The 27,042-nt window shown below is 37.8% G+C and overlaps 1 protein-coding gene across 2 annotated transcripts in view; it reads right to left on the bottom strand.

Annotated features, from left to right (window-relative positions):
• LOC149808291 (phytanoyl-CoA dioxygenase domain-containing protein 1-like) overlaps positions 1–23,755 on the bottom strand; it is a 46,217-nt gene extending 22,462 nt beyond the window's left edge. The window contains exons 1-4 of one of the 2 annotated variants that reach the window (XM_089975672.1): positions 23,381–23,755; positions 22,227–22,402; positions 11,464–11,581; positions 10,341–10,441 (exon numbers count right to left, since the gene is read on the bottom strand). In XM_089975672.1, the coding sequence (XP_089831798.1) occupies positions 10,341–10,441; positions 11,464–11,581; positions 22,227–22,370 (363 nt within the window). In that variant the 5' untranslated portion in view covers positions 22,371–22,402; positions 23,381–23,755. Of the gene's footprint in view, positions 1–10,340; positions 10,442–11,463; positions 11,582–22,226; positions 22,403–23,130; positions 23,348–23,380 lie in introns of those variants that run through there. The other variant, XM_089975679.1, reaches the window with a different exon arrangement.
• Between the last annotated feature and the right edge of the window lie 3,287 nt (positions 23,756–27,042).

The raw sequence follows: 27,042 nt of genomic DNA, 5'->3' as shown, positions 1-27,042 counted from the left end.
ACTCCTTGGTACACAGGATACATGACTTACAAGTCATCAGAGAATCGTTTTCGAAAATGGAGTTTCACTGTGACGTTCACTGTGGAGAATGGAATATATTGTCCCAAATCTCCTCTTATACCAATGTTGACACTGTCGAAATACAACTTACTGACAGGTAAATAGTGAGGATGTACATATTCGCGGTGAACGTGATCGGTGTTTTCACCTTCGTCATTGGTCGTAATAGAATCCGCTTTGAATGGAATGATTCTCGGTAATGGTGGGGATGTGTGTCACACCACGTTGTAGATCACCCCATCGGAGTATACAAAGATCAAATTTAATCCTTCGTTCAGTTCTACAAGATAACGAAAAAACTTCTCAAACTTCAAGTTGTTGGCGATGGGTGGTATGAGTGGACCCTTGAACATCTTGAAATCTTCACCCAAAATGTCAAACAATTCTGGTCAAAATGTAATGAACAATGTTTTGGCATAACAAAATTCATCAGTAGGCGATGAGCCACTTTATGGTACTTAACGGTGACACTTCGTTTTAGTTTGTCCAAAGGTTTCCCAAACAGCGCATTGAATTTGGCAGCAACTGTGTCCACCAAATGTTGACCACTAACATAATAGCCTGCAGAAATGTTCAACATATAGATGTACCGTGGAGTATCGAGGGATCAACAGATTCGTTTTCATTCAAATATTATTGCACTTGATCGTTCAGTGTAGGGTGAATCCAAATGGATGCCCTGACGTAATTTGGCCGTGAAACAGCACAAAATTATTGTGGGGAAACACATCCATGGAACTGTCACCGGGTAAAGTTAAATAAAATTGTTTATTCATAATTCCAGATTTCTGCTGTCCGAGAGTACACTGGAGGTCAATGGAGTGTCTAAAATAAGATTGTTGTTGTTGTTGTGACTGTTGAGAGGGTTACTGCCGTTGGCGGCAAAGACTCCCGTTGTTACCGTCAGAGTATTTCAGGGAAGGATTGGGGTGAAGGTAACCGATGCATCTGCTCAGTAAAATGGTCCACGATTGTTTGTCTCCATGTTGAAAACTCAGATTAGCAATGGCAGTACCGATGATACAATACACCACAAAGATTTGGCACAAAAAGACGATTTTCGTTTTTGGCACACGTTCTCCACACCACACCCAGAAGGGTTGCTTTTGTTGATCTGATAGAAAAGAACTCGGTGAAGGAGTGGTCGCTGTGGTGGTTGAGGCTGTAATGAAGGACATGATGGCCACTTATTTTTATTGTCGATGACTTTTGAAGCGTCGATCCAAGAGTCGAAATTCGGTGGATATCCTTTGACTTCTTTGACACGTGGTATCGTTCCTTTCAAGACACTCAAACAATATTCGCGCACGGAATTAAATACATCTTTGGAGGCTGTTTAAATGAGTTGTTTTTACATGGATGGAGGGGTTTTGTACAACACGTCCCAATGTTTGGCTAAACGAGGAGGCAGTCCTTTCTTGTTATTTCCTTTTTGGCAAGAGAGTGATAGTGATGTGCACGTCTTTTAAGAAACATCTTTTTGGTTTAGAATCAGAAATACACTGAAGTCCATCGCGTAAAATGCGTCTTTTTATCTTATTTTTTTACTGCTGGCAATAGACCAGGAAGTTTTTTGAGAAAATGTGGTAACAGAACAGGCATACAAAATCATCCTTTTTTCAGCAACTTCTTTTTCTTTGTAAGACTGGGTCTTTTCTTAGGTAGATGTCGACGCTTGCTTAACGTTTTTTTTTCGGATGCGGATTCAAACGACAAGACTGTCGTTTTCTTTTTCCTTTTTCCTTTTGGGACAGGAGAACAGCGATGGTGATGGTGTATACTTGTTTTAGGTGACATCTTTTTGTGCCCAGGAGCACAAAACCGCTGATTCCCATCGTTTACCAAAGGTCTTTTTTTATAGTGGAATGCATCGCCACTGATTGTCTCTACGTCGTGTCAACTTTCTGACAGGTATCACGCGTCATTGAGGGGTTCTCAAAGGATTAAATCGTGACAGCTCTTGCCTAGATAAATCTAGTAAACTCTGTAACATACCCTATCTCTATTGGAGTTTGATTTGTGTGTGTGTGTGTGGGGGGGCAGTTACTTTGTTAGAATCTGCCGCTGACACTAAAGAGGAGGAGGGTATCACCGCTGGAGGAGAAGATCTTGGAGACATGGGCTTCCATTTTTTCATCAAATGGTGAAAAACGGCTGTCAAACTGAGTTTGGGATCACTAGCAAAGGGGAACTGGAAGAACATGAGGCTACTGGAGACGCGGTCACCGTTGCTGCAGGTTGTGACTTGGGAATGCAAGGTTGCGCCCGGACTCTATTGCCTCTTGCGGATAGAAGCTGATTTCTGGGTTTTTTTCTTGGGTCTTTTCTTTTTCTGAGGACTTTTCTTCTTCTGGGGCTGCGATCTGATCTTGACACCACGGCTAATTTTCTTCTGAGTACGTTAGGGTAGGGGAGTGGCTTTTTTCTTTGGGATGACCTTTGGGGGATTGGGTTCCCATTTTAAGAGGGAGCGAATGATGACACCTCCTAGACTCCTAGATAACAGCTACCTCCATTTTTCAAAATGATTTGCTTTTTGGTTTGAGTGTCGATGCGGAGATCTGCTAGTTAAATCAATGCTACTTTGTTTCTCTTAGAAAGCGTTTGGTTTCGTGAGGAATGTGAATGATGCCTTGCAGTAAGTGACGTATTTTCACCGTAAGCCATCGTAAGACCTTTGAGACTGGCTTCTGTGACACGAGCATGTATTAGTGGACGTTTTCGCGACTGATGCCGTACAATTTGTCGGGAACATGAGACTGAAGGGACGTCATGTTGACGATGTGTGAGACAGACCAAAAGCGTCCGAAGTTTATATACACTTTTTAAAGTCGACGGGGACGTATACACGGGAGGCCCTCCGTCTTGGCACCAGTGGTGAAAACGATGGGTACGAAATCGCAAATAATCGGGGTTAGTGGGTTTTAAATCCACGAGTATATATGTATTCGGGGTTTGAGTTGTATCGTCGTACGCACGAGTCAGCCACTGAATTCCAAATTGTTTGGCTAACACTTGCACCTGCAATTTATCTATATGGCTTTGAAACAAGAAAACATAATGAGCATTGATAATGATGGTGCGATGGGCTTTACTTTGTTGAAACAAATGTTGGGTGATGTAAATGACACTGGCATTACGATAATGCCCTTTTCGCGTAAACCACAGTCTAATTTCTTCTTCGTCTTCTCCTAACATGTCGTCTAAGATGTCCGGATGGGTTTGACTGGGGTCAGACACGATCGATGCGTCTTCGCCAGGAATGCCTTCCACAAACACGAAGGATTCTCTTTGACTTTCTCGCAGGAGACTGTACGCCGATTGCCACTCTTTGTAACGCCATACGATACGTTGAAGTTGACGATCGGTCAAATGACTTTTATGTTCTATGAAACGTTTGACAAATTCGATTTTGCCTGAACCGCTCGGTCCAGTAATTAACATGTTAAAAGTATGACAAAGACACAAGGCCTCCCAACTAGCACAGTTAAGTAGAGAAAGAGGGAGCAGAGACAGAAGAGGCAGCCATAGTGCAGGGAATGTCACTTTTGAAACGAACACATACAAGACAAGAGCATATATACTTTTTCAGGACACGTTTGTTTTCTTCAAATTTTTTTAAATTGAACAAGAAAGACAAAAATACCTAAAAGCCAATTGGTTAAATACATCGACAAAATACAAATAAAAAAATTATCAAACTGGAAAATAAACAGGTCACTGAACAACATTTTTGTTGACGAAGGTGTGGTGTCCAAGGGACACTGGATAATGTTCTTAGAGTCTCTACATTTGGCACAATCACACAGATGTCCTCCCGGAATGGCCTTTCTAGGGTGTCCCTGTCAATGACATTCCTGTCCTGAATGGGGTGGTTTTCTTCGATGTCGAGTTCTTCTCCTGACACTTTGGCTAACACAGGTTTATATGTTACTTTTTTCACTGAACGTTAGTAGTCATGATAACAAATCTTTGGCATAACTTGCCGCTTCTTTTGTCCAAGCCTCGAAACCAAGACTTTTCCAGTCACGTACGTTTTGCTAGTGAGGTTGTAAGTCACAAGCTATACACACATCTTCGTAAAAATCTTTAGTGACGAAAAGTTGAGGAATCTTTTTTCCCGTACATTTAGAGAAGTATCGAGATGAAAGAGCAAGGCTTTTAACAGAATGAGTCTCTCGTGTACATATATAGGTACCACCTTCATGTTTTTGGTGGTACTATGAGGCACAGAACGTAAAGAGTCCACAAGAAATTGGCTGGGAAACGAAATCTCAAAAAGAAAGTCAAATAGAGGCACACTACACGACGCCCTTAATTCAATGGACGCAGTTCTCGTAATAAGTGTTTATAATCCTACAACTCTGGATACTATCATTGGCTTCCCTCCACGGAATCTGTTGTATCACTAATGATATAGGTCGTGGCATGGTAGCAAGTTGTTAAACCCTCTTTTGTTGAAAGTAATAAATGTACTTCTTGCACAGAAATGATTGTACTCAAGTGGCGTATCCAAATTGTTTAATCACTAACTTGCACTCCACACGTCGCATAGAATTTTCCTCTACAGACAATATTTTTGGTGTACAAGATTTTGGCAAGCGTCTAGATCTTCCTCGGGAATTCAGGTACTAGCAGTAATTTAAAAGTTGATGATTGCTCGGATGCAATTGTTCTTTACGTTTGACTTGCATTTTGACAAACTCGTGTTAATTGCGTTCTCTCAACTCCACAGGCAAACCACGAATCATCTCTTGTATAGTATCCATGAAGAGATTACTGAGTTCGTCCCACTAAAGGTAGATATTGACAGTACGGAGACCATCGAACATGTTCTAGGTAAACCGAGTCTTTCTGCTCCCACTGGTGAAGTGACACAACGCACTTGACATTCACACATTTTCCCAAGTAGATAAATCCGGCTCTGGCTAGTTCTTCAGGGGTAGGTCCTATCAGATATTTAGGCCACTTACCTTGAAAGGCTTGGATTCGACTTTCAAAGTCGCAGTATTCAGACAAATGCACCGGGAACGAATATTCTTCTTTCACATGTTCATTTCGATGAGGGTACGGTGAAACCCGCATTAGTTTACTCAGGCATGGATGACATACGTAGGGTGTTAACCGCATGGTTTCAGTTAAAGATGACAACCAGTTAAGAGTTTACGATAACGAGTGGCATCGCTTTCTCATCCGTCAGGTTCGACACACACATCATCACTTTCCATGGTAGGTATTGAAGTAGTCATAGCGAAGTTTCCAGGATGTTGTACTGAATCATTGAGGTCACAGTGTACTTGCAATCGCAAGGCACAGCATCGCACTCCACTTCAGAATCACCAAACTTGAATTGTGTCTATTTAAAAGGATTCATCTTTTTCGCTTGGCAATTGTAGTCACAACGAACTATCGGTCTTGGACTTTTTCCCTTTTTATACACTGATCAATATCGACGTCTTCATAAGTTAAAGTGAAGCGGTTAGGAAGCCGCTCTCGCTTCTGATACACGATTTGATACAGTTTTTCCAAAGGTCGACTGACGATTTGGTAGGTGGCTAAAGATCACCACTTGACTGGTGCGATTATTGAGAGTCAATCCTTTCACTTTACACTCGGTGTGCACTTCTCCTTAGGGGTCCCGGTATTCGTAGCCATAATTTTTGTGACCGCCACTAGCACAATTTATAATCTTGTTGTCGCGGTACTCGTCTGTCCAGGCCCATAAACAGTCTCCTTCGATGTTAGAGTGCCGGTGAACCAGGCGATTGATGTCAACTGTCCGTGTCAAAATACAGCACACGATCTCCTAACAGTTCTATAGCTTCATACAATTTTAAACGAGCATGGGCTGTCACGTAGGCTTCAATGATGACATCTCCAAATTTGTCGGTTTGTATAAAATCCAGTTCTTCTTCGCAATTGACTTGGATCAAGTCTTCACGAAGGATATCCACGTGTTTCATGCATTTGTTTTTGTCGTGAATCATCTTAAAGTAGCGGGAAGGTTCTGTGAAAATGCTCTGTCTTGGGTAAACACCGTCGTTGTGCCATTTTTCCCCACACACAATTCAACATCACTTTCGCAAAGGATCGTCGTCGATCGTTTTTATCGATGTGGACTAAAGTGATGCCGTCCTGCTCCAACTATTTCTCTTTGAATTTCTTTTTGGTCTTCGGGAGTGTATCACCAGGAAGGATAGCCAATGGAGTCTTGTTTCAGTTTCACGTAGTCTACAAAAATGCCGTTTTGAGTCTCGTCGCTCTTGTGGTACTGTTCTGTCTTGGGAAGGTGGTAAATTTCGTACACTTCTAACAATTGGTATCTTAGGTCCAGAGTTTTGAACAATTCCACGCTGACCCAGTTCCTGTCAATGTGCGTTCTTCCTGGGTTTTCTGACAAGGTTGGTCTTGGTTGCACGTTTCGGCACAAGTACAGCACAAGGGAAACATCAGTTTTCCTTGGCAATCGTGAGGCAAAACGGGATACAAGTCCGTGGAAGGCAAGACTTTACATTTCACCAATCCTTTCTATTGTAGAATGTTTTTCCCGTCGATGTGCTGCGTCAGCAAATATGGGCGCCCTGCGAAAAAAGACAATATTTGCACGCGTAAGGATACAGCGAACACACGTCCAGTTATTTGATTTTCACTTCTTTCGCTTCGTGTGCGTGGTACAGCAACCAGGTGGCATTCGTCCGTCCTCTATACAAATTGTCCTGAGTGTTCAGATGGTACACAAACTTGTAACTTTCCATGATGCGTTTAAACACGGGATCGGTTTTCAAATGGTGGTCTTACTCGTGTTCCCATATTACCACCTGTTGGTATCCTTGCTGTTCTAAATTTAAGCTTTGCTGACAAGTGGCCTCGTACAAGTCTTCCAAGGTACGTTGAAAAACCTGATTTTGGGTATTCCGTTGAGGGTAGCAGATGTGACATCCGTGAAATAAGCAACCGTTAAACTCGCACACGATCTTAAGGTTTTCTAAGTCTCAGGTATCCAACGAATACGTTCCTATGGTATTTTCATACATCTTGTCTTGAGGATTGTTAATTCGGACGACGCTGTGTTTGGTTCTGCGAAGGTAGTCCACTTTGGAAGGTGTCAATTCTGATGGCCTGCTAAACTCGATCCAAACGGAGGACTTCAGACTGTCGTGATAAATGGAAAGTGTCAAGCGATCGTATTCGTTTGCTCAACATTGCCGTTTCAGTGTGGTTAACAAAGATGCACCCCTCTGCCTTCTCCAACGGTACATTGGACTTGAAATGTTTGAACTTCCCCGTGTACGCGGAGGCCGTGGTTCTACATTTTCTAGAGGAGCGTTGGTCCGTCTCTTGAATGTGGTATTAGTTTTCAGGGTTTAATGGTGGTGGACTTTGGTTTGACTTTGACTTACTGGGTCTGGATTCTGGCTCACTCATGTCATCTTCAAAATCGCTGTCATGAATTTGAGCCAAGACTTCAGCTACTGTGCGAGACGATAGGTCACGTTTCTGCTTCTTACTTTCTTCTCCTTTCTTCCCCAAATGGCGCGATCGTTTCATCTTGATTGCAAATTAACAAATGACTACATTTTAAGGTCCAATGTCAATGTAAGAGCAGTGTCTTTCCTATATAATGGGTCAGTGTCTTCCCATATTTCACTCTCAATCTTATCAGAAAGATGAAAGGGTCAACACAGTTCGATCTTCGAAGCGTCATACGAAGCTTTTCTTCAGAGAAGATGACGCACTACTCTCCCTCCTTTCGAGATAAAAGTCAAGATACTTGCTATTTCTGTCAGAAGAAAGGGCACAGGTCTTCAGAATGTCCAAAACGTCAAAGCATGACAAGCGTCAAAAGAGACAAAGTTCAAGATACCTGTTATCATTGTCAAGAGAAATGACATTGTTCTTCAGACTGCCCTAAGAAACAGCAGAAGCAGGAGGTAGAGAGGAGTTCCGAACACGAAGAGGTACCCCCCGAAAATGAAGAACCTAGACTTGTTGAGAAAGAGAAGAAAAGAAAACGAGAAGAAAGTGAGGAATAAGAGGAAATCCTGTGACGGTGAATAAATTCAAAAAAGGAGAGAGTGAAAATACAAAAAGAAGTCTATGAACTTTTAAAGTGATGCGTTATGAAACTGAATTGTAATTTGTAAAGAGACTGTAACAGAAAGAAAAATGTAAGTGTCTCTCGGTTTTGATTTTATAATCATAATAAGAACCTACACTTACTCACTCACACGTACATCATGGGAAAAAGGGATTTTGAGTTTTAAATGATTTTTGCAAACATTGAGTAGTTTGTTTTCGAGAGAGATGGGTGGCCCTGAAAAGGACCGTTGGGTGGGGTTTTTTTTGGGGGGAGGGTCTGTTTTTTATATACAAAAGAAAAACTCAGAAACGGGAATTAATGAGATTTAACTGTCTTATCCCTTTGCCACGGCCAAGGCCTCCTTCTGAACCTGCTACTGTCAATGATTTAGTAGAAATCACTAGTATTGGTATCTCAGGTGTAGTAGGTGCCTGGAAGGGATTGGAGTGTTTGGCTCGGGAAGGTCTTGTTCTCTTGGTTCGTATCAAAGAAGTCTGAAACATTTCTTTCAGACTCCTTAACTTTGCCAAAATGTCTAAGATTGCCGTTACTGTTTGACTTTCACCGTCCTCCTTCTCTCATAGACCTTGTTTCTTCTCTGCCTCTTTTTCCAGTCATTTACTTCTTGCTTGTTCTTCTTCCTCTTCTCGCTGTTGCTGTTGAATGAGAAAGGCTTGTTCTGCTTCTTTCTGCTGTTGAAAACATTTCTCCAGTTCTTCTTTCTGCCTCTGTTTACTCTCCTCGACGTACGGTAAGGAAGGAGAAAGCAGCGAATGTGCTGATACCGGAACAAATTCTTGTGAAGAGAAAAAAATCAGCTATATCCCTATTAAAATTATTCTCTTCTGGAACTTGTTGTTGTTGTTGTTGTAGGGTTTAACGCCATTTGTCAGCACACGATAGGCTATACATGGCGGCCAGTATTAGTGGTGGAGGAAGAACCCGGGAATACCCCGGAAAGAGCCACCGGCCAACGAGAAGCTACTGGCAAGCTTTCTCGCATACCTACATTGGCCGAATCCGAGACTCGAACCCACGCAGACAGAGGTGAGATGGCAGCAATCCATATCGGAGAGCGCTTTAGACCATTCGGCTATTCGGGGCTCTTCTGGAAGTAGGATTGTGGTTGTTTTAGTAGCTGCTGATATCCCATCACTTCTTGTCTCCACGGCCGTTGCATCCCAATTCATTGTCTTCTTAGTGTCCGTCATGTTCTAACTCTGTCGCTTTGATTCATTGCGCTTAGACGCAAGCGCACCTATATAGGGACTGTGACGTCACATCCAACTCTTTTCGGACTGAAAGACAGAGTCCTCACTCTGACTGAATTTCATGTTAGGGTTGGTGAAAGAATTCAATCCGTTTCGATCCGCTCTTCAACTATAAATTATCTTGGTTCACCCCATTCCATTCACCTGTTCTCGTCACAAGATGTGAACTAACGTAGAATCGTCTACCCTCATACTGTCGATGCTGTTCAACCCAGACTATCCCATATATGTCAAATCATAATGGGCAATTTCCCAGATCAAAGAGACAACCTTTTGGAAACGAAGGATCTATGAGGAGAGACAAGGCTGTCTGAAGAGAGTCTTAATCTACGGTCCGGATGTCAGACGAAGTTTGCGGAAGAGAAGAAGATCCGTGCGATTCTCTCTGTGTTAACTGAATGGTGTTAACAAAAAGAACCCAAAGCCTCTTTTCATGGCCACTCCATTGCCTTGAAAAGATATATATTCTCTCTTGCCTAAAATCTTTTTAGTTGGTTGTATAATTGTTTGTGTGATGTCTATAAATCTATGTGTGATATGTCTATGTCTCTGTCTATGTCTCTAATCATGTCTCTAACCACGTTTCTATTTCTCTGTTTGTCCCTAGAGCAACGAGTATTCAGGTCAACCCCTTGCCACGCTGTTCCGCCCGATTCAGGTCAGCCACTTGCAAAATTGTTGCCAGTGTCAAGTACCGTCGTCATCCTTGTTTAATTCCTATGGTATCTGTACAGTTCCACGTCTTTTATACCTTTTGCCCCTATAGTACAAAGACCCTGTCTGTAATGATAATGCTCATTATTCATATAAATTTTCTCCCTATAGTGAAAATACCGAAATTAACACTGAAGTCTCGTTGTCCCTATGGTATCCCCATTCACTACTTGTGTCTAAATCTAAACATTTGTAGTTGCCTTGGGTCTACTAACCGGCGGTAACCTGCCAAGCTTGAGAAGCAGTAGCACTGCGCCAGGCCATTCTCTTTCCAGTAGAATGAGACGGTCATCAAATCCGTGATCTTCATACAAAGCTAAAACACAGAAAAGATAATATAGTTTGGGGTAAGATTCTTGTCAATTTATTTTCATTTTGTGTTGCCGGTAGTTGGTTAATTTATTAAATTGAACCGGTTATGATTATTTTTGTAGTAAGAAAGAGATTAACGTTTCCTGTGAGTTTTATTTTCATTTGCTGTTTCTTAACTTGTATTTTTGAGCAGCCATTTGAAGAATGGAATGAAGACCATACAAAAGATATTACAATGTTGAAAGAAACGAACTTGGTATTTGTATGGTCAGTATGGTCAGAGTATAATAAAGAACAAAAACCAAGGCTGTGAAATAGTTTTGTGCATGATCAGTTTCAAATGTGACTTGAGCGACAAAACCCTGTGATGATTTAAGTATCTGATGTTGCACTTTCCGGCAGCAAAATATTCTACAGCAAATATCATAAATTGAGTTTTGTTCGACTCCATCCTGCTTGTCGCAGACTAACCGATATCACTTTGATTTAGATCTACATTTATATGTACAATGAATAAGATTCAGATCTGTCTTAAAGGACACCTTTATTAAGTGGCCACCCGTCTTAAATAGCCCTTTTTGGCAATGTCCGCGTCACCAAAGTACGGTAGAAGGAAATTGGCATTACGCAACTATCAGCTGTAAGGGGACATTTTCAAAACTTTCTAGAGGTAGCTACCTTAGATAATTTTAATATCGTACATTTAAGTTCTAAGATTATAAGAAAACTAGTTTTGTTTCTAATTCGTACAAAATGAATCCTAACCTAAGTACTAACAAATTAGTTCATAGAGCGGTCAAAATACTGATTGCTACAGCTTCTTCTAAATTTATAAAATATTTGAAAAAGAAACAAAATGCTCGCAGTTCATACTCTAGATTACAAAATATTAATGGTGCAAAATTGTGCTTTAAATTCTTTAAATGTATGAAAGATTCTCATTATGGGTTCTAACAGTTTTTCTTAGTCCAAAAGTCTACAATATTGACCAGGAAACAAGGAAGAGACCTCTCGAAGCAGTATTACATTTTATCTTTCCAGCCTTGTAAAGTTTCTGAGCCAACTCTTCTACCAACCGATCACAACCATCTCTACACGGCTGCAGTTCCTCGGGAGTGAATAAGTTTTCCACAACCGTGTAACCCTTATAAGAAAAAAGAAAAGTAGATATAAATACTCAACAGTAAATGTTCATGAACACAATTATTTTTAATTCCTAAACAAGCGAAGCTATACTTAATTATATAGTGAACTGTATGTCCTTTTCATTATGTCTTTGTAATTGAACTTTCTACACACAGTCGATGAAACCTCGTGATACGTTTGCACACGATAACTAGTACAAGTGCTTGTTACTCTCCACTACTGATAGTAAGAAAGCTTTTGGATCCCTAATTACTGACAGTATGATAACTATCGGATCCTTTAGTTACTGACAGTAAGAAAACTTCTGGATCCCTAAGTTACTGACAGTAAGAAAGCTTATGGACCCCATAGTTAATGATAGGAAGATAACTATCCGATCCTTTACTTATTGACGGTAAGAAAGCTATTGGATCCCTAAGTTACTGACGGTAAGAAAACTATTGGATCCCTTACAAAATTATTGGATCCCTTAGTTACTGACAGTAAGAAAACTATTGGATCCCTTAGTTAATGACAGTTAGAAAACTATTGGAACCCCATAGTTACCGACGGTAAGAAAACTATTGGATCCCTAAGTTACTGACGGTAAGAAACTATTGGATCCCTTAGTCACTAACCGTAACAAAACTATTGGATCCCTTAGCTACTGACGGTAAGAAAACTATTGGATCCCTTAGAAAACAATTGGATCCCTTAGTTGCTGACAGTAAAAAAAAAATATTGGATCCCTTAGTTACTGACACTAAGAAAGCTTTTGGATCCCTTAGATAATTTCAGACTATTATTTAATAACTTGCTCTTACACATCGTTTATTTTCTTTGTATAAGAATATTGTAATGAAACGCTACCCATCTCTAAAATAGATTATTCCTTGCCTGTTTAACAGAATTGTACGTGAAACACTAGCCATCTTTAAAACTGATTATTCCTTGCCTGACTGATAAGCATTTGCTGTTGGTTTAAAAATATTTTATTGTCGCAATATGATACAATGGGACTGGGCACAAGTTCTAACAACTTAAGTTACTCCTCTCCCTGCATAATACATTTATTACAACATTTTCAAAATGACAACGGTGACTAATAATGAAAAATGATGAGGGGTGGGTGGACAAAATGACAGAAATCACGATTTTAGTAAATTATTGAAATCGTCCTGTATCGGTTATGCATTTGCATACATATTGTTAATTCTATACAATTTTCATGGCCCTTTTCCCAAAGCAGTAAATCTAAGCTAATAGTTGTATATGACACTGAGAGTAATTTTCTCATCAGCCAAGTTCGATGTCTACTATACTTGGGACAGAACATGAAGAAATGTATGGTGGTTTCAATTCCACAATAGGAACTAAAAAAAGTTGTCAACAAGTTGAACACGGTAAAGATCAGCTTCCAATGATCTTGCATGATTTTGCAATCTAGTATGGATAACATCTACTTATATTATGTCGCAATCTAGTATGGATAACATCTACTTACATTATGTCGCAATCTAGTATGGATAACATCTACTTACATTATGTCGCAATCTAGTATGGATAACATCTACTTATATCATGTCACAATCTAGTATGGATAACATCTACTTACATTACTTACATTATGTCGCAATCTAGTATGGATAACATCTACTTACATTATGTCGCAATCTAGTATGGATAACATCTACTTACATTATGTCGCAATCTAGTATGGATAACATCTACTTATATCATGTCACAATCTAGTATGGATAACATCTACTTACATTACTTACATTATGTAGCAAAATAGTATGGAAAACATCTACTTACATTATGTCGCAAACTAGTATGGATAACATCTGCCTTCATTATATCGCAGTCTAGTATCGATAACATCTACTTACATTATGTTGCAGTCTAGTATGGATAACATCTACGGTTCGCTTAGGCATTTTACTATAAACGATATTTGGACATAAGGCCAAGCAAACAAATATGTTTTTCTCGTCCCTGTTTCTCTTTGTCGACCCTGGCAAGATTTCCCCCATCTTAAAATAATCACAAAATTCACATTAAATATATATAATGTTCTTTAAAAAAAAATTAAAAGCCGACCTGTCTACACTAGTTTTTAAACCATTGCAATAAGATAGCCAAGACCTTAGCAGATGTAGGTTTAACTTCACCGTGTCCTACACTATGTCCTAGAAATGTAACATAAGCACAAAACTCGCTTTTGGATAAATTGTCATATTTGCTTCATGAGTCTTTCCACAAATTTACGAATCGTCTTCAAGTGATATTTTCAGCGGTCGTAGTTTTAGATTATGACATCATCGATGTAAGCATCATAATTATCTAGACCAGACGTAATCATGCTCACTAAACGTTGAAAAATACAAGGCGAACCTTAATATCTCTAACGGCATTACTTTATACTGATAAGGTCCATCTGGAATTATGAAAGCCAAAATTTCCTTCGCTCTTTCCGTCATTGGAATTTGCCTGCATCCTTTCAAAAGGTCAAATTTGGTAACGTATTTTCACTGCCAATTTTTCTTGTTACAAGCAAGGGATCTTTACTTGACATAGCGGTGTCAAACCTCGCGCGGTTCCCGCTTGAAGTCATAAGTTTACCCCAAATTTTAAAAGACATCCTTACAACTTCAGTTGTAAATTAGAAAGCCTGACGTGTCCGTTCTATACATAAATTTCACTCTAATCAACGCGAGACCACAGATCTCACGACCCGCCAGATATCTAGCAACCGCACATCTGCATAGTTTCTCTTCGTTAGGTTTCCGTACCGAAAGCAGCTCACGCCGTAGAAACCATACAAATATCCCTTAACACGGGGAACTATTTTAACTACGCCGATTTAGGTCAGTAAAACTGGTTTGCAGGCATATTTCGCCAGTACAACTGCATCACATTTGCCACCATAGTGACATAAACGGTATCTGACGAGTCCCTTCTTATTGATTCCATTGTGTAATTTACCGGTTTCCTACAGTAAATACTGCCACGGCAGTCACACCACCAATGTACACCACTAGATTTTAGTAGGGACTTTGTTATTCCAGGGACACTCTTTCGGTTTTGACCTGAACTCACTACTAGTGAACCATATCATCATTTTTTAACTCACTAACATTTCCCCGTGACGGTTGTTCCTATTAGCTGGTTCATCAATTCGGGCTATTTCTATTTTAACCGAACTCCAGTAATTAGACAATTAATTACACAAATCTAATAATTCTTAAAACGGGGGGCTATAACCAAATGCGCATACTCCAAATTTATTACAGAGTCATCGATTTTTGGAAATAGAAATTAATCTGTTTTGGTAACACTTTTCACCTTTTTGTTGTCAGTGCACATGCAGAAAGTTTTGTCTGGTTTCTGTACATGAGTACATAGTGAACTAAAGTCACATTTAGTTGGTTCTATGAATTCATTCTAAAGGAAATAATGCATTAATTTTTTCAAGCATTCCTATTTGAGAGGGTTCACCCTGTGCGGTTGCTCTTTTACAGGTGTGGAATCTACACGTTCAACGTCATGGTAGATGTTATTTGTTCGTGTTGGAAGATTTAGCTTGTTTAGTTCATTCTTTTCTTGTTGCTGCAGATGTGAACATTTGATCTCCATTTTCTCATAAGAACCCCGTTTGTAACAAAATAATAAACATACACCTATGGGGATCCAGTTTCGCTAATAACCCTCTGAAACAAACATATACAAGTCTATTAACCACAACTTACATCCAGATTGGTCTGTGCCTAGTAATAAATGAATACGGATTGATGGGTAAAGATAACACTGTTCTGACTGTCACGGGTCCTGAGACTAAGTCTGATGACAAATTTACACAATGAAGAGGGACATTAACACAACCGCATTCTACTCCTTGAATAAGAACACTCTCGTTAGAAGAAAACTTCTCTGAGAAAGGCAGTACATGATAATAATAAAAGACTCAGAGAAGCTCGTGTGTCCTTCAGAGTTTTAATAGGGATAGGATTGGCAGAATCGCTGATGAGTGATATGGAACATGAATGGTTCACATTTCTCCATAATAAGATCAGACTGGAGTTTGTTTGACCAACACATGTATTGCTTTCAGTGCGTAACTGTGACTTTGATCTCTTAGAAATAAGAGCATTTGAAATAGGTCTGTCTTGATTCCGATGCTTATTTTTCATTATGTAGCAATCAATTATAACGTGCCCTTTCCTCACACAAATTGTGCACGTAGGAAGAGATAAGAATTTCTGATCAATCTTATCAGAAACTTGATTCCTAAACGTTGTGCCAGATTGAGATTTGGAACTGCATGTATTAGGATGAAATAGCTTTTTACCAGAAGACTGCTGAGTGGAAGACTTACTGACAGAAGAAACTGTGGGTTAAAGAAAAATCGTCAGCTGTACGAACAGCAGCCGGTCTCCACCTTGTCTGCCAAACTTAAATTTAAAATAAAGTTGTCTTTAGTCCCACTAGACTAATACCAATGTACATGTACAGACTTTAGTCCGTAATGGAATCTGCTAGTCTCTGACTAACGGACTAATATTAGTTTCAAACCCTAAAAACGTCTACATAAGCCCATTTTCAGAATCCTAGATCTAAATCTGACAATTTTAATTTAAAATCACATTATTCGATTGATTAGGTATTTAATTTTTTTAATAAGAAAACATTATTCGATAATTTTGGTATCTTAATAGAAACAACATTATTCTATAGTTTGGCATTTGTAATTAACATAATATTATTCTATAGTTTGATGTTTTGAATAAAAAAAAGTATGTACCATAGTTTTGGTATTTAATTAAATTAATTTTTTCTGTCGTTTTTTTTAAAATTTAAATAAATATAAAAGTATTGTATAGTTTGATATTTTAATTTAAATAATATTATTCTTTATACAAATGATGTCTCTTTCCTTGAAACTTTAATCGCAATGACATACCTTTCTTTCAGTGTAAAATGCAATCGCAATGTCTTTTTCAAAAATTGTTTCTTCATGACTGTTTTCGATTTCTCTGCTAAATATTCATAAATAGTCATTAATCTAATGGAAAAATAATTTCTAATAATTTTAAAAGTCTCCGGACAATCCAGCGCTTTCGGAGAGCCATGACAGATTGTGAAATGTTGGGTGTCAACATCACATTTACACCTATTTTTTGAGGTAACTTAGGGGCGTCCTTTTTTCTTGCAAATTAGGCCATAAGTACGCGACACTATCATTGTTCAGATTTAAGATTTGTTTTTATTGTTTGATGGTTAAACACTGTAAAGGAGTTTAGGCTGTACACGATATACTTCTCGCATTCTGACATTTTGAAGGTTTGTAACTCTCCCAGCAGAAAGCGCCACGTTTTGGAAACTCAAGATTTTCCCTAGTTATCTCGAGAACGTTATGTGCAGGCATTGTGAAACTGGCCTATAGCCCAGTTTGATAACATTATTTACCTCCCATAAAGAATAACTGCAGAGTTATCATTCTTGCAATTGAGCGTACACTAGTTACTTCCGGGGAGCACTGTAACATAAGATTTAAACAAGGGAAAAGGCGATCCTTCAAATTTAAACGTTACAAGTACGTAACATAAACGCTCTGAAAAATACCATACTTTACTTGAATCGTTAAACGTCGACTGATTTAAAATCTCTGATGCTTTTGAAATCGTCTTTCAGCAGGAACTAAATTGTAAAATGTTTCATTTGTACTTACTTTAAGATTTATAAGTGAGTCAGTTGCAATGAAACATAATAATTTATTGCTTTCAAACTGGATCACGTTCAAACAATTTGGACTTCACGGTTAATAACATGAATCTTTGAACTAGATTTAAAGTGTATTTTAGTAGAATTGTGTGTAGTTTGTTTGCTTACATAAATGTTTACCCTAGTTTTGTATCAAATGACGGAAAGTTTGCATAAACTTGAGGGGCCGTAAATTTTAAATATGCGGGAGAAATAGAGAAACAAATGTCATTTATAAATTTGCCAAAGCACTTATCCTTCCTGTTTGGGAATGAATAAATGGATCTTCAAAATACAACTTACCCATAACAAGAACAACAATAACATAACAAGCTTCTGAAGAAATATGAGGATCGAATTTATGTGAGTACATCGATGAAAACTAATATATATTAAGATTGAAATAAAATATATATGAACCTGTTGGGGAAATACAAAACTTTGACTGGTTTTCGCCATCTCGGCGACAACTATATAGATGTAATTGCGCACAGTCAATTAGATACAGACAAATGAGATAACGACTTTAATATTTGCACTTTGAGAAGCTATGCAACTGAATATATTAATTATATATTTTTTTACTAGACACATTAAACATGGGAAAGACTTAAAATCATCAGGTTATGCATAATTCAGTATTGTCAAATCAACCAATATCTGTCTTAGTTGGATACTTTAAAAAAAAAAAGAAAAGAAGAAATGAAATAGTATTTTCAGATTTTTTATGCTCTTCAATTTATGTTCACTTAAATTGTGATTTATAGAATACATTTTTGTGTGCATTGTATTAAAAACCATTAAGAACTAAGTACTACTTCAATACATCTTTTTTTAGGAGTAAATTTAAAGAGGGATATTCATAATACTACATTTCACGTACAAATTAAATCAAAGTTAAGTACATATCTTTTCTAATTTTTCATGATTATTTCCACAATAACCTGACATAAAGTTCATACCAGTATTTATATATTTTATGTAAGCATCCACCATATATATAAAATTTATACAATCTAAAAGATTTAGTCTTGATTTGGAGTTTTGTGCTCAGGAGATTGATAATTATTATTGCTCATGGATGCGGCTGAGAAAGCATGCAAGTCATATTGCCCCCCCCCCCCTTTAAATAGTGATGTATGCCATGTGTTCCTGTGTGTCCGTCTATCCACAGAGCACATGAAAGAAATGGCAATCTATTCAATAAGTATCCTAGCCATTGTTGGAAATTGCTCACCAGAAGTGGCGGTTTATACTTTTCTTATCGTCAGCAATGGAGAGCACGTCAAGGGACGTAATTTCAAGATGCACTTACCGAACTGGGCTATTCAGTGAGATAGTCCGGAGTTTGGCTCTTTTAAATGGTGCAGAGTGTTAATCATTTTTGTCTCTTTCTTCTAGACTGCGGACTTTCCCACCCTGATTCAAAATAGAGATTGCCACCTAGTTTATTTTCAAAGTCCTGTTAATATTCTTGCCGCTTCAAAATGTTGTTACTCCAGTTTCTCTGTATCGATAAACGAACATCCATCCCAGACTGTTGTGGCATGTTTCAAGATGGGCCTGATCTAAGTTGTATACAATTTTGATAAAATTTGCCTGTCAAGTTGGCATTTTAAATTTCCAAGATTTGCCATTCGAGATGATGATGTTTATAAAATGCTATCAATGTGACAAGTGGTGAAAATAGTAATCCTCGATAAAGATAAGAATCCCCATACATACGATCAATATTATATATATAAAAACAAAAGTTCAAGAATGGTTGTTACGTTTTTGTTTGTAAAAAAACAACATTGCCACTATTATTTCTATGGTTTAATGTTATCACTTTGTGGTTTTAAACAAAACAACAGAAAAGAGCAAAACCCAACAAGTTTTGTAAAATTCAACAAAATAATATTTTTTTTAGAACACAAAGTAAAAAAATTAAAAGAACTTACTGTATTGTGAATTAAATCACAAATCCAAATGTATATAGTTACTTACGAATGAATTCCTTTGGTATTCCAAATCAATTGCAATATTAAATGTGTTGATATACTTGTAGTCTCAAATGTGCTAATGTACCAAATGGCCTGGAATATGATGATGTGTTTACTATCTTTCCATGTATCACAATAATATAATCAAAAATATCCTTGTTTGAATTTGCTATAAATCCAAATTAATGTTTTAGTACAAAAATATTATTGAGCGCTTTGTAATTCCAGTGAATAATAATTTCAGTAAATAAATAAACCTAAATTAAAAACTGATCACACCAGTAAGACTGATTCTGCTTCCGATGTTAAGGCAAGAATCAACAATTCTTAGGTAAACAAGATTATAGACCTTTCTGTTTGACCTATGTCTCAATTACCATTTTCTGAAAATACTCTGTCAACTTAATAGGAAATTTCCATTCTGGAAGTCTCTAAGGTCAGAATCAAGACTGTATCTTTAACACAAATTGAAGTAAACATGTCTACAATTAATAATAATCTTAACAACGATGACAGAGAGATATTAGCTATATATTATGTTGTTTACAAAATAAATGTTACTGGTCAGGTACACCATAACCTTGATTTTGGACAAAGGTCAATTACAAAATACAGATGTACATAATATATAATCATCAAGAGCAGCCAATGCATAATACAAGTTAAAGATGCATAACAAGAGTTCATTCATTCAGTCAATACACAGTTGCTTTTAGTCAAATTTAACTGCGTTGTGTATTTGCGTGTGATATAAATAAAATATATGTATAGTATTGTAAAAAAATTTGAAGTATGCACATTTGTTTATAGCGCTTCGTGTTAATGGTTCCTTAGATGTTTGTAATTACTTGTTTGATTATGGGAAGTCGGTCCTGGGGAGATATTCCTCAGACCGAAAAAATAAGCCAATTAGCTGGAGCAAACATCACGGAGTAAAGTCCTAGTCAGTTTCCATGATGCCATGGTTTACTTTTGGTGTATTCAGGTCAGAGCCGCATGAATGTCCCTGTCACTCAGTAGTCCCTATTAAAATCTAGTTGTTAACATTGATTGTGCGACTCCAGATGCAATATTTATGATTGGACACTGGTAAATTACACAATGGAATAAACGAGAAAGGACTGTTCCGTCGTCGTTAGGCGCTGTTTATTGTTGCCATGGTGGTAAATGAGATGCAATTTTACAGGCGAACTGTGGCTTAAAACCATAATTTGACTGGATTAAGCGGCGTAGTAAAAATAGTTCCCTGTATTAGGGAAAGTTGTGTAGTTTTACACCGTGAAATGCTGACAGTACATTACGGAAAGTAAATAAAGAGAAACCATACAGTTGTGCGATTGATGGACTTTTGGGAACTTGTAAAATCTGTGGTCTTGTATTAATCAGAATACACTTATTTATATAATGGACACGTTGGACTTTTTAGTTTACAACAGTTCTTTTATAGAAGTCTTTGGAATTAGGGGAAACGTATGACTTCAAGCGGAGTCGCGCCAGAGTTTGAAATCGCTTGGTCAGTAACCCCTTGGACGGCTTATTACAGTATGTACGATGTATCTTTGATATATTACTCGTTGCATAAACTTTTCATTAAAAGAAAACTCGTCAAGTCTAACTTCCTTTTAATGAAGAATTAATACATCTCGCTGTATATCAATCATGCAGCATAATAATTTGCACATATTCTATACATACATACGTACGTACATACATACATACATGCGTACGTACGTACGTACATACATACATACATACATACATACATCGCTTTTTGTCTGCTAAGCGGTTTTTGCTGAATGGTCCAATACATTTTTGTAAAAATAAGAAAGAAAAACGTCCAAAGCCAAAAAGTAAAAAGAAATTGAAAACTCAGCTGAAAACTTGGGATATACATACAAATATGGGTTATGCATACAAATATGGCATATGAATACATATATGGCTGCCAAGTTCCTTTTGATCTTTAGTACCCCAGAAAGATAGCACCGGCGTTGGGGAACTATGGCCGCATACAAATAATGTTTTCTAACAGAAGTACAATAATAAATACTACAATTATACATACTTTCAATTTGTCTATGCAGTTCAGGGATAGAAGATGGAAGTGCGAGAAGGATATAAGAAATAAAACATTTTGGAACATAATGGTATGTAGAGATACTGCCTGGGAGCACCACTGCGCGAATCGTACAAAATTCGTACTACTTCGGGCTTTTGTTTTACAGTTGCATACATGTATTTAAAATATGGGGGACCAAGAAAACCCATTATGGCTGACTACCCTCATGATAATCTGCAGATGACGATTCGTTCAGCCTGTACTTCCAGATGAAAGCGATGATGACAATTAATTTTAAAGTTTTGAAGTATATCAAATTACTGAAGCTGGGAAAATGTTACCGGAAATGGTAGGCCTATGGATTGATTGTGCATAAAAAGAACAGTTTCCCAACTTGTTCAAGCTAGCAATGCAAATGGCCCATTAGATTGCATACTGAGAAAGAAGGTTCTCAGCAAAGAACAATATTCATACACAGGCAAGGAACAGCTGGTGTTCAGAAAGAATCAAAGGTTAATGTTTATTCCATGAGAAGATACATCTTTTGAGGACTTCGATTTCAACAGAGCTCTAACAGAAAGGAGTAGAAAAAAGAGATACGGCTATTTAAGTCTTAGGTAAATACTGAATTACATGCGCTTCCTTCTCCACCGCCACCGCATTCCCTATTCTACACTCAAAACCGTATTTTGGCGTCGAAGGGAGCACCTCCTTTAAATAAAATTCTGACAGCATCTCTACTTTTAAGGTTATATAGAAAGCAAGTTATTGAGGGGATGGGGTGCAATTCTCTCTCATCAAAGTACATATTATACTTTTTGGAAAAATGCATTGGTTCCATGATCAGAGGAAAATACCTTTTCGAAGAACTCTCTGACTTTGTCTATCGGGAGCTGTCCTGGCTTTTTTTCTTTTGGTTGTGGAGGCATGGTAGTGAATACGTCTGGGTATCCGACACCAGTAAACCCCGGAACTGTCTTGGGACCACAATCCGTTTCCATTCGACACGTTACAAGTATATCCAACAGCAATTCTGAAGGTATCAAAATTTGTACTAAGAGTCAATGTGCAAGACTTATTTGATACATATTATCAATGTACGACTGTGTGGTGTGAAATTAATGGAACGCAGTATGTTTGATATATGCCCATCTTCCACCCACAGGCACTAGATTATTTTATTCAAAAGGGGGTAACAGATCACAACACCATCCCAGAAGGTAAATAATTCTCGCAGTTCACAATCATATCCCTTGACCACTCCATTCTAATAATATTATCTGCTCATTCAGACGTCCATAACTTACGCCACCGTAAAGACAACAGTCCACATCTTTCATCCATATGTCGTTAAGTAACTTACTGATTTTGAATGGACATTTTTACCGTTGGCTATTTGCCGTTGCTTCGTGTCTTGTCCATTATGCCCAGGCTTTCTAATGGTAACATGAGATCTCGGCCCATAATGGTGTCGGCCCAGAACAAAGTAGACCCATTACAGATTCGGCCCATACAAATTTAATTAAGAAATTTCCACATAACATACTCGGCTCGTTACGGTGTCGGACCACAGCAAGGTCGACCTTACCCTTGAAGGCTTTGTAAAACATGTCAGTTTCGGACCCAATTTTGTTTTGTTTCTGACCTATATGGCTACGTAAAAAAAGATCAGTTTCGGACCCAGTTATGCATTGTTTGTGATTTTGTATAACTTTGTAACACCTGGATAAGAGAAGTTTAAACAAAACACCAATGTCTTACCTTTAATCTTATATGGCTTCGCAAAACCTGACGCTAATGAACAATAAATAGCCAACGGTGTCCGTTTCGGACCAAAGTTTGTATTTTTGGTAATTCCAACTGATGGTTGTAAATTTAAATAAACAAATCAAGATTCTCAATGTATCTTATACAAATCCGATATAATGTCAAGAATAAGTGATTCCGTGTTTTACATGACTTATATATAAATATATAGCAAAAAGAAAACAAGGCAATAGCCAATACGCACTTTCTAGAATGAGATTCCGGGCTTATAGTGAATCATCTAAATATTTCGAAATCACTCGTTTACAGTCAACAAGGTGTTCCAGTTGTAACCTGTCAGAAACTAGGAAAGTCTGATCGATAAACTAGGGTCGGTCATTTAGATAGCACTGATATACATTAACCTATTTACTTAAACATTTGCCTCAACGCACCAGGCTGACATAACTTACGTAAGTCTTGGCCTAAATTCGTCAGGCTGATATAAAATAATCAATTTACGCTAATTTTGCTTAACTTCATCAGGCTGTACCATTAGGGATCTGATATTTATCTTGTAATCCCTAATTATATGATATAACAACCACTATCGATACAAGCTGCCATTAGGCGTCGGAACCGTGACCCTAAATATATAATTATTATTTTAGGGGTTGGAGTCAGCATAATCTGACAATAGTCTTAATATAACAATAGAATTGGCATCATCTCGTTCATATTGATAGCTGGTTGATAATTACGTTTCTCCTATATTCGTTTCCTTTCTGTCCGATTAGTAAGAGAGCATTAGCAAATTATAACTGAAAGTGCGACGAAATTTGGTGTTGCAAGTGCAGAAAAGAAGATAAAGGCTTATATAACTTATCCGTCTTGCCGATGATCTTCTCTTCTAACCCAAGTCACTGCTTCGGTCACTGATAGTTTTGCCTGCTGATAGTAACATTGGGTTGTAAAGATTGTGTTAATTCGGTCACCTGTCGATTCTAACAGTCTTTAAGGTTGTGATGACTGTTCACAAGATGACAAATGCAATTTTAGGTCAATATAGATACGCCATGTGCTGTAAACATACTCAGATCACATTTCGACATAACATATATATTCGTATCCATGATGACCTATCTATATCTCTCTCATAACGAAATTTCTTGCGATAAAATTGTGATAGATACATTCAGGTTATGCATGATAGGCACAAAGAATGCCGACGACAACGTGGTTTATCAAATTAAAAAAGACCTTTCTCTTGCTAATGATAAAATTTCAAGACTAAGAATGTGGTTTGACGACGAACAGTGCAAAAGTAGTTTTATAATTCGCCTGGTTTGAAATGTTTTAAGCGGAAAAATGATGGAGGCCCTTAGATTTGCAGTTGAGCATTCTTTGGTCGGGTCCAGCTAATTTCTATCGGAACATTGACATGAAGCTTAGTGGTTTCACGATTCTAGAATGATGGCAATGAGCTTATTGGACACATCGTGTTTTACTTAACTCCATCATTTATTAAAGTTGTTTGATGCCTTATAAATAATGCAGAATTAGACATGAAGACCTTAGTGACAGTTTGTTTCCTGAATAACCAAATACACAGTTAACAAAATACAGCAGCTTTCCACTCGAGGATTCTGTCATTCTGAAATGAATTTGTAATGGTGTCAATTTTGTAAGATGTTATGGCAACACATAAATGAGTGAATATTTGCCGCGGTCAGTGTGACACGTAACACATTAATTCGACAAATGTGTTTAGGTACCCTATTAAGTCGCTAGGCTACGATGTTTAATGACTCTGGCTATGGACGTGATTGATTTTTAATTAGAGTCCGTTGTTAACGGTCAGACAGATGGAAGATGAAAGACGAATTTGGGGGTTTAATTATCGAAAAGAACAGAGTTGAAATGATGCAGAGACCATTTTTGTACCAATTAAAATATGTGATGTGAGAAAACACTTCCAGAAAACAGTTTATTAAGAAAACGCGGAAATATGAGGAGTTACTCATACCAAAGTGACTTGTGTTAATTTCCGGCGGTTAGATAAATGTAATCCTGATTTGGCTAATCTAAATAGAGGATTTGTGTTTCACAGACAAAATTCAATATTTGAAGTACTCTACCTCGAAAGATTAGTCAGTCTAATTTTGTGCGGGAAGACAAGAAAGTATTCTCTCGCTACAAAGTGACCAAGGGATGAGTGCCTGGAAGTAGATGGACACGGAGTCTTAAGGGTACAGAGAGATTCTGCAACGCTAGAAGCGAACGCGCCCTGAAATCACAAGGGAAATAGTTACATATAAGCAGCCATACAGTGGGCAAAGACAATAGAAAACCAAATAACGGTTAATGAGACAAATAGTGATTACAAAGGAGGGAGGAAGAATTTAAAAAAATAATGCGACTCTAGCCTTCCACCAACCTTGAATATGGAAGGACAGTCAAGCAACCAGATTATGCAGGCATGCTGGAGAATTGAGTCTGATCGCTCATTCGATTTCATGATGAAATTTCTCTTATCAATATAAACATAACGGCTAATTGCATGTTTTAAATAAATTTGGTAATTATTTATCAGAACTTCAAATGTCATGTTCAATTTCAATTTTTGCTCATATAATTGATTAAATTGTTATATTTTGCATACGGTGCTCATGTTGTTCTATTCTATATCTCGTGGGTCGATGGTTCTTACCGGGGTTTCCCAGGTTCTTCCTCCACCATGTATACTGGTCTCCATCTAAAGCCTATCTTAAGCTGAGAAATGACATTAAACCCAAAAACAGCAACTGCTATCATGGTTTGTTCTAATGTGTTTTTAAGAGGAAGTCTTTTGTTTCTTCGTTATTGAGAATCGCATTATTATTTTTCGTCATTCTTCAAGCCTGCGCAGAGCATTATTATGCTCGTTTCAAGTTCAGCTTTGGTTTTACATGAATCAGATAGTGTAGTGTCGTTTGCGTAGAGTTCAGTGGAAGAAACCCTATTTTCTATTTTATGGGGTACATCACTGACGAACAGGATGAATAAGATAGGTCCAAGGAAAGATTCTTATATGCATTTCAAAAGCTTGTCGATTAAAAGCTAATCTTTGAACTCTGTCGGTGAAGTGAAATGTAATCAAGTATAGGGTGTCCTCACTGCATTGATACATCTTCAGTCTCTCTGACAAACTGTAAACGTATGAATACACAAAAGCTCCGTTAAGCAACCCAAATAGAGCCAACTAGTCCTCTTCTGTGTAGTACATTCATCCATTTCAATGAAGATGCACAAATACTATTCTGTAGAAAGTCAAACTGGTTTTCATAGAGGTAATTGTAAGTGTTCATGCAGTTTACAAGAATCACATACATGATTATCTAGTAATCTGAAAAGACAAGGAAGGATACATACGGTTCGATATATATTTACATCATCTTTTCTTCCAGCTTCATGTAGTAGATATACATTGTCAGTTTTCCAAAACTGCTGTGATTAAATATTGTGATTATGTTTTGGATTGAAAACAAGATGACCGCTATCGCTTAACTGGCTTGAAGCAGCTGTTCCGTTTTTTTGTGCCGTTTACATGATATTTTTGCTTGTTGCCTGTCTTCGTCTACGTTATTGCATTCATTATGTATTGGCTGTTCAGTTCGTATGTGTTCTTCATCTCCTTGGTTTGGAAATGAGAACAATTATACTTTTTCACAGCTGTCTTGTTCCACTGCTACAACTTTTGAACAAACCGCCATCACGTGATACTCGCCAGTGAACCCGTTTATGCTATGATGGACCTTCAGTAATTGCTTTAAATAACCACTCCTTGGCTCTCCACACTACATTGTGCTCTAGACTAAACGAACTGGGACTACATTCATCATTACTTATATGTAAACAGAAGCGAAAAAAGAAACGTTGTTTCAAAGA

This window comes from Sinohyriopsis cumingii, chromosome 1 (assembly GCF_028554795.1).
Source record: "Sinohyriopsis cumingii isolate HCF-2022 chromosome 1, ASM2855479v2, whole genome shotgun sequence".
NCBI classification, from domain to species: domain Eukaryota; kingdom Metazoa; phylum Mollusca; class Bivalvia; order Unionida; family Unionidae; genus Sinohyriopsis; species Sinohyriopsis cumingii.
The sequence above is the reverse complement of the archived record's forward strand: the minus strand, read 5'-3'. Positions and strand labels throughout refer to the sequence as shown.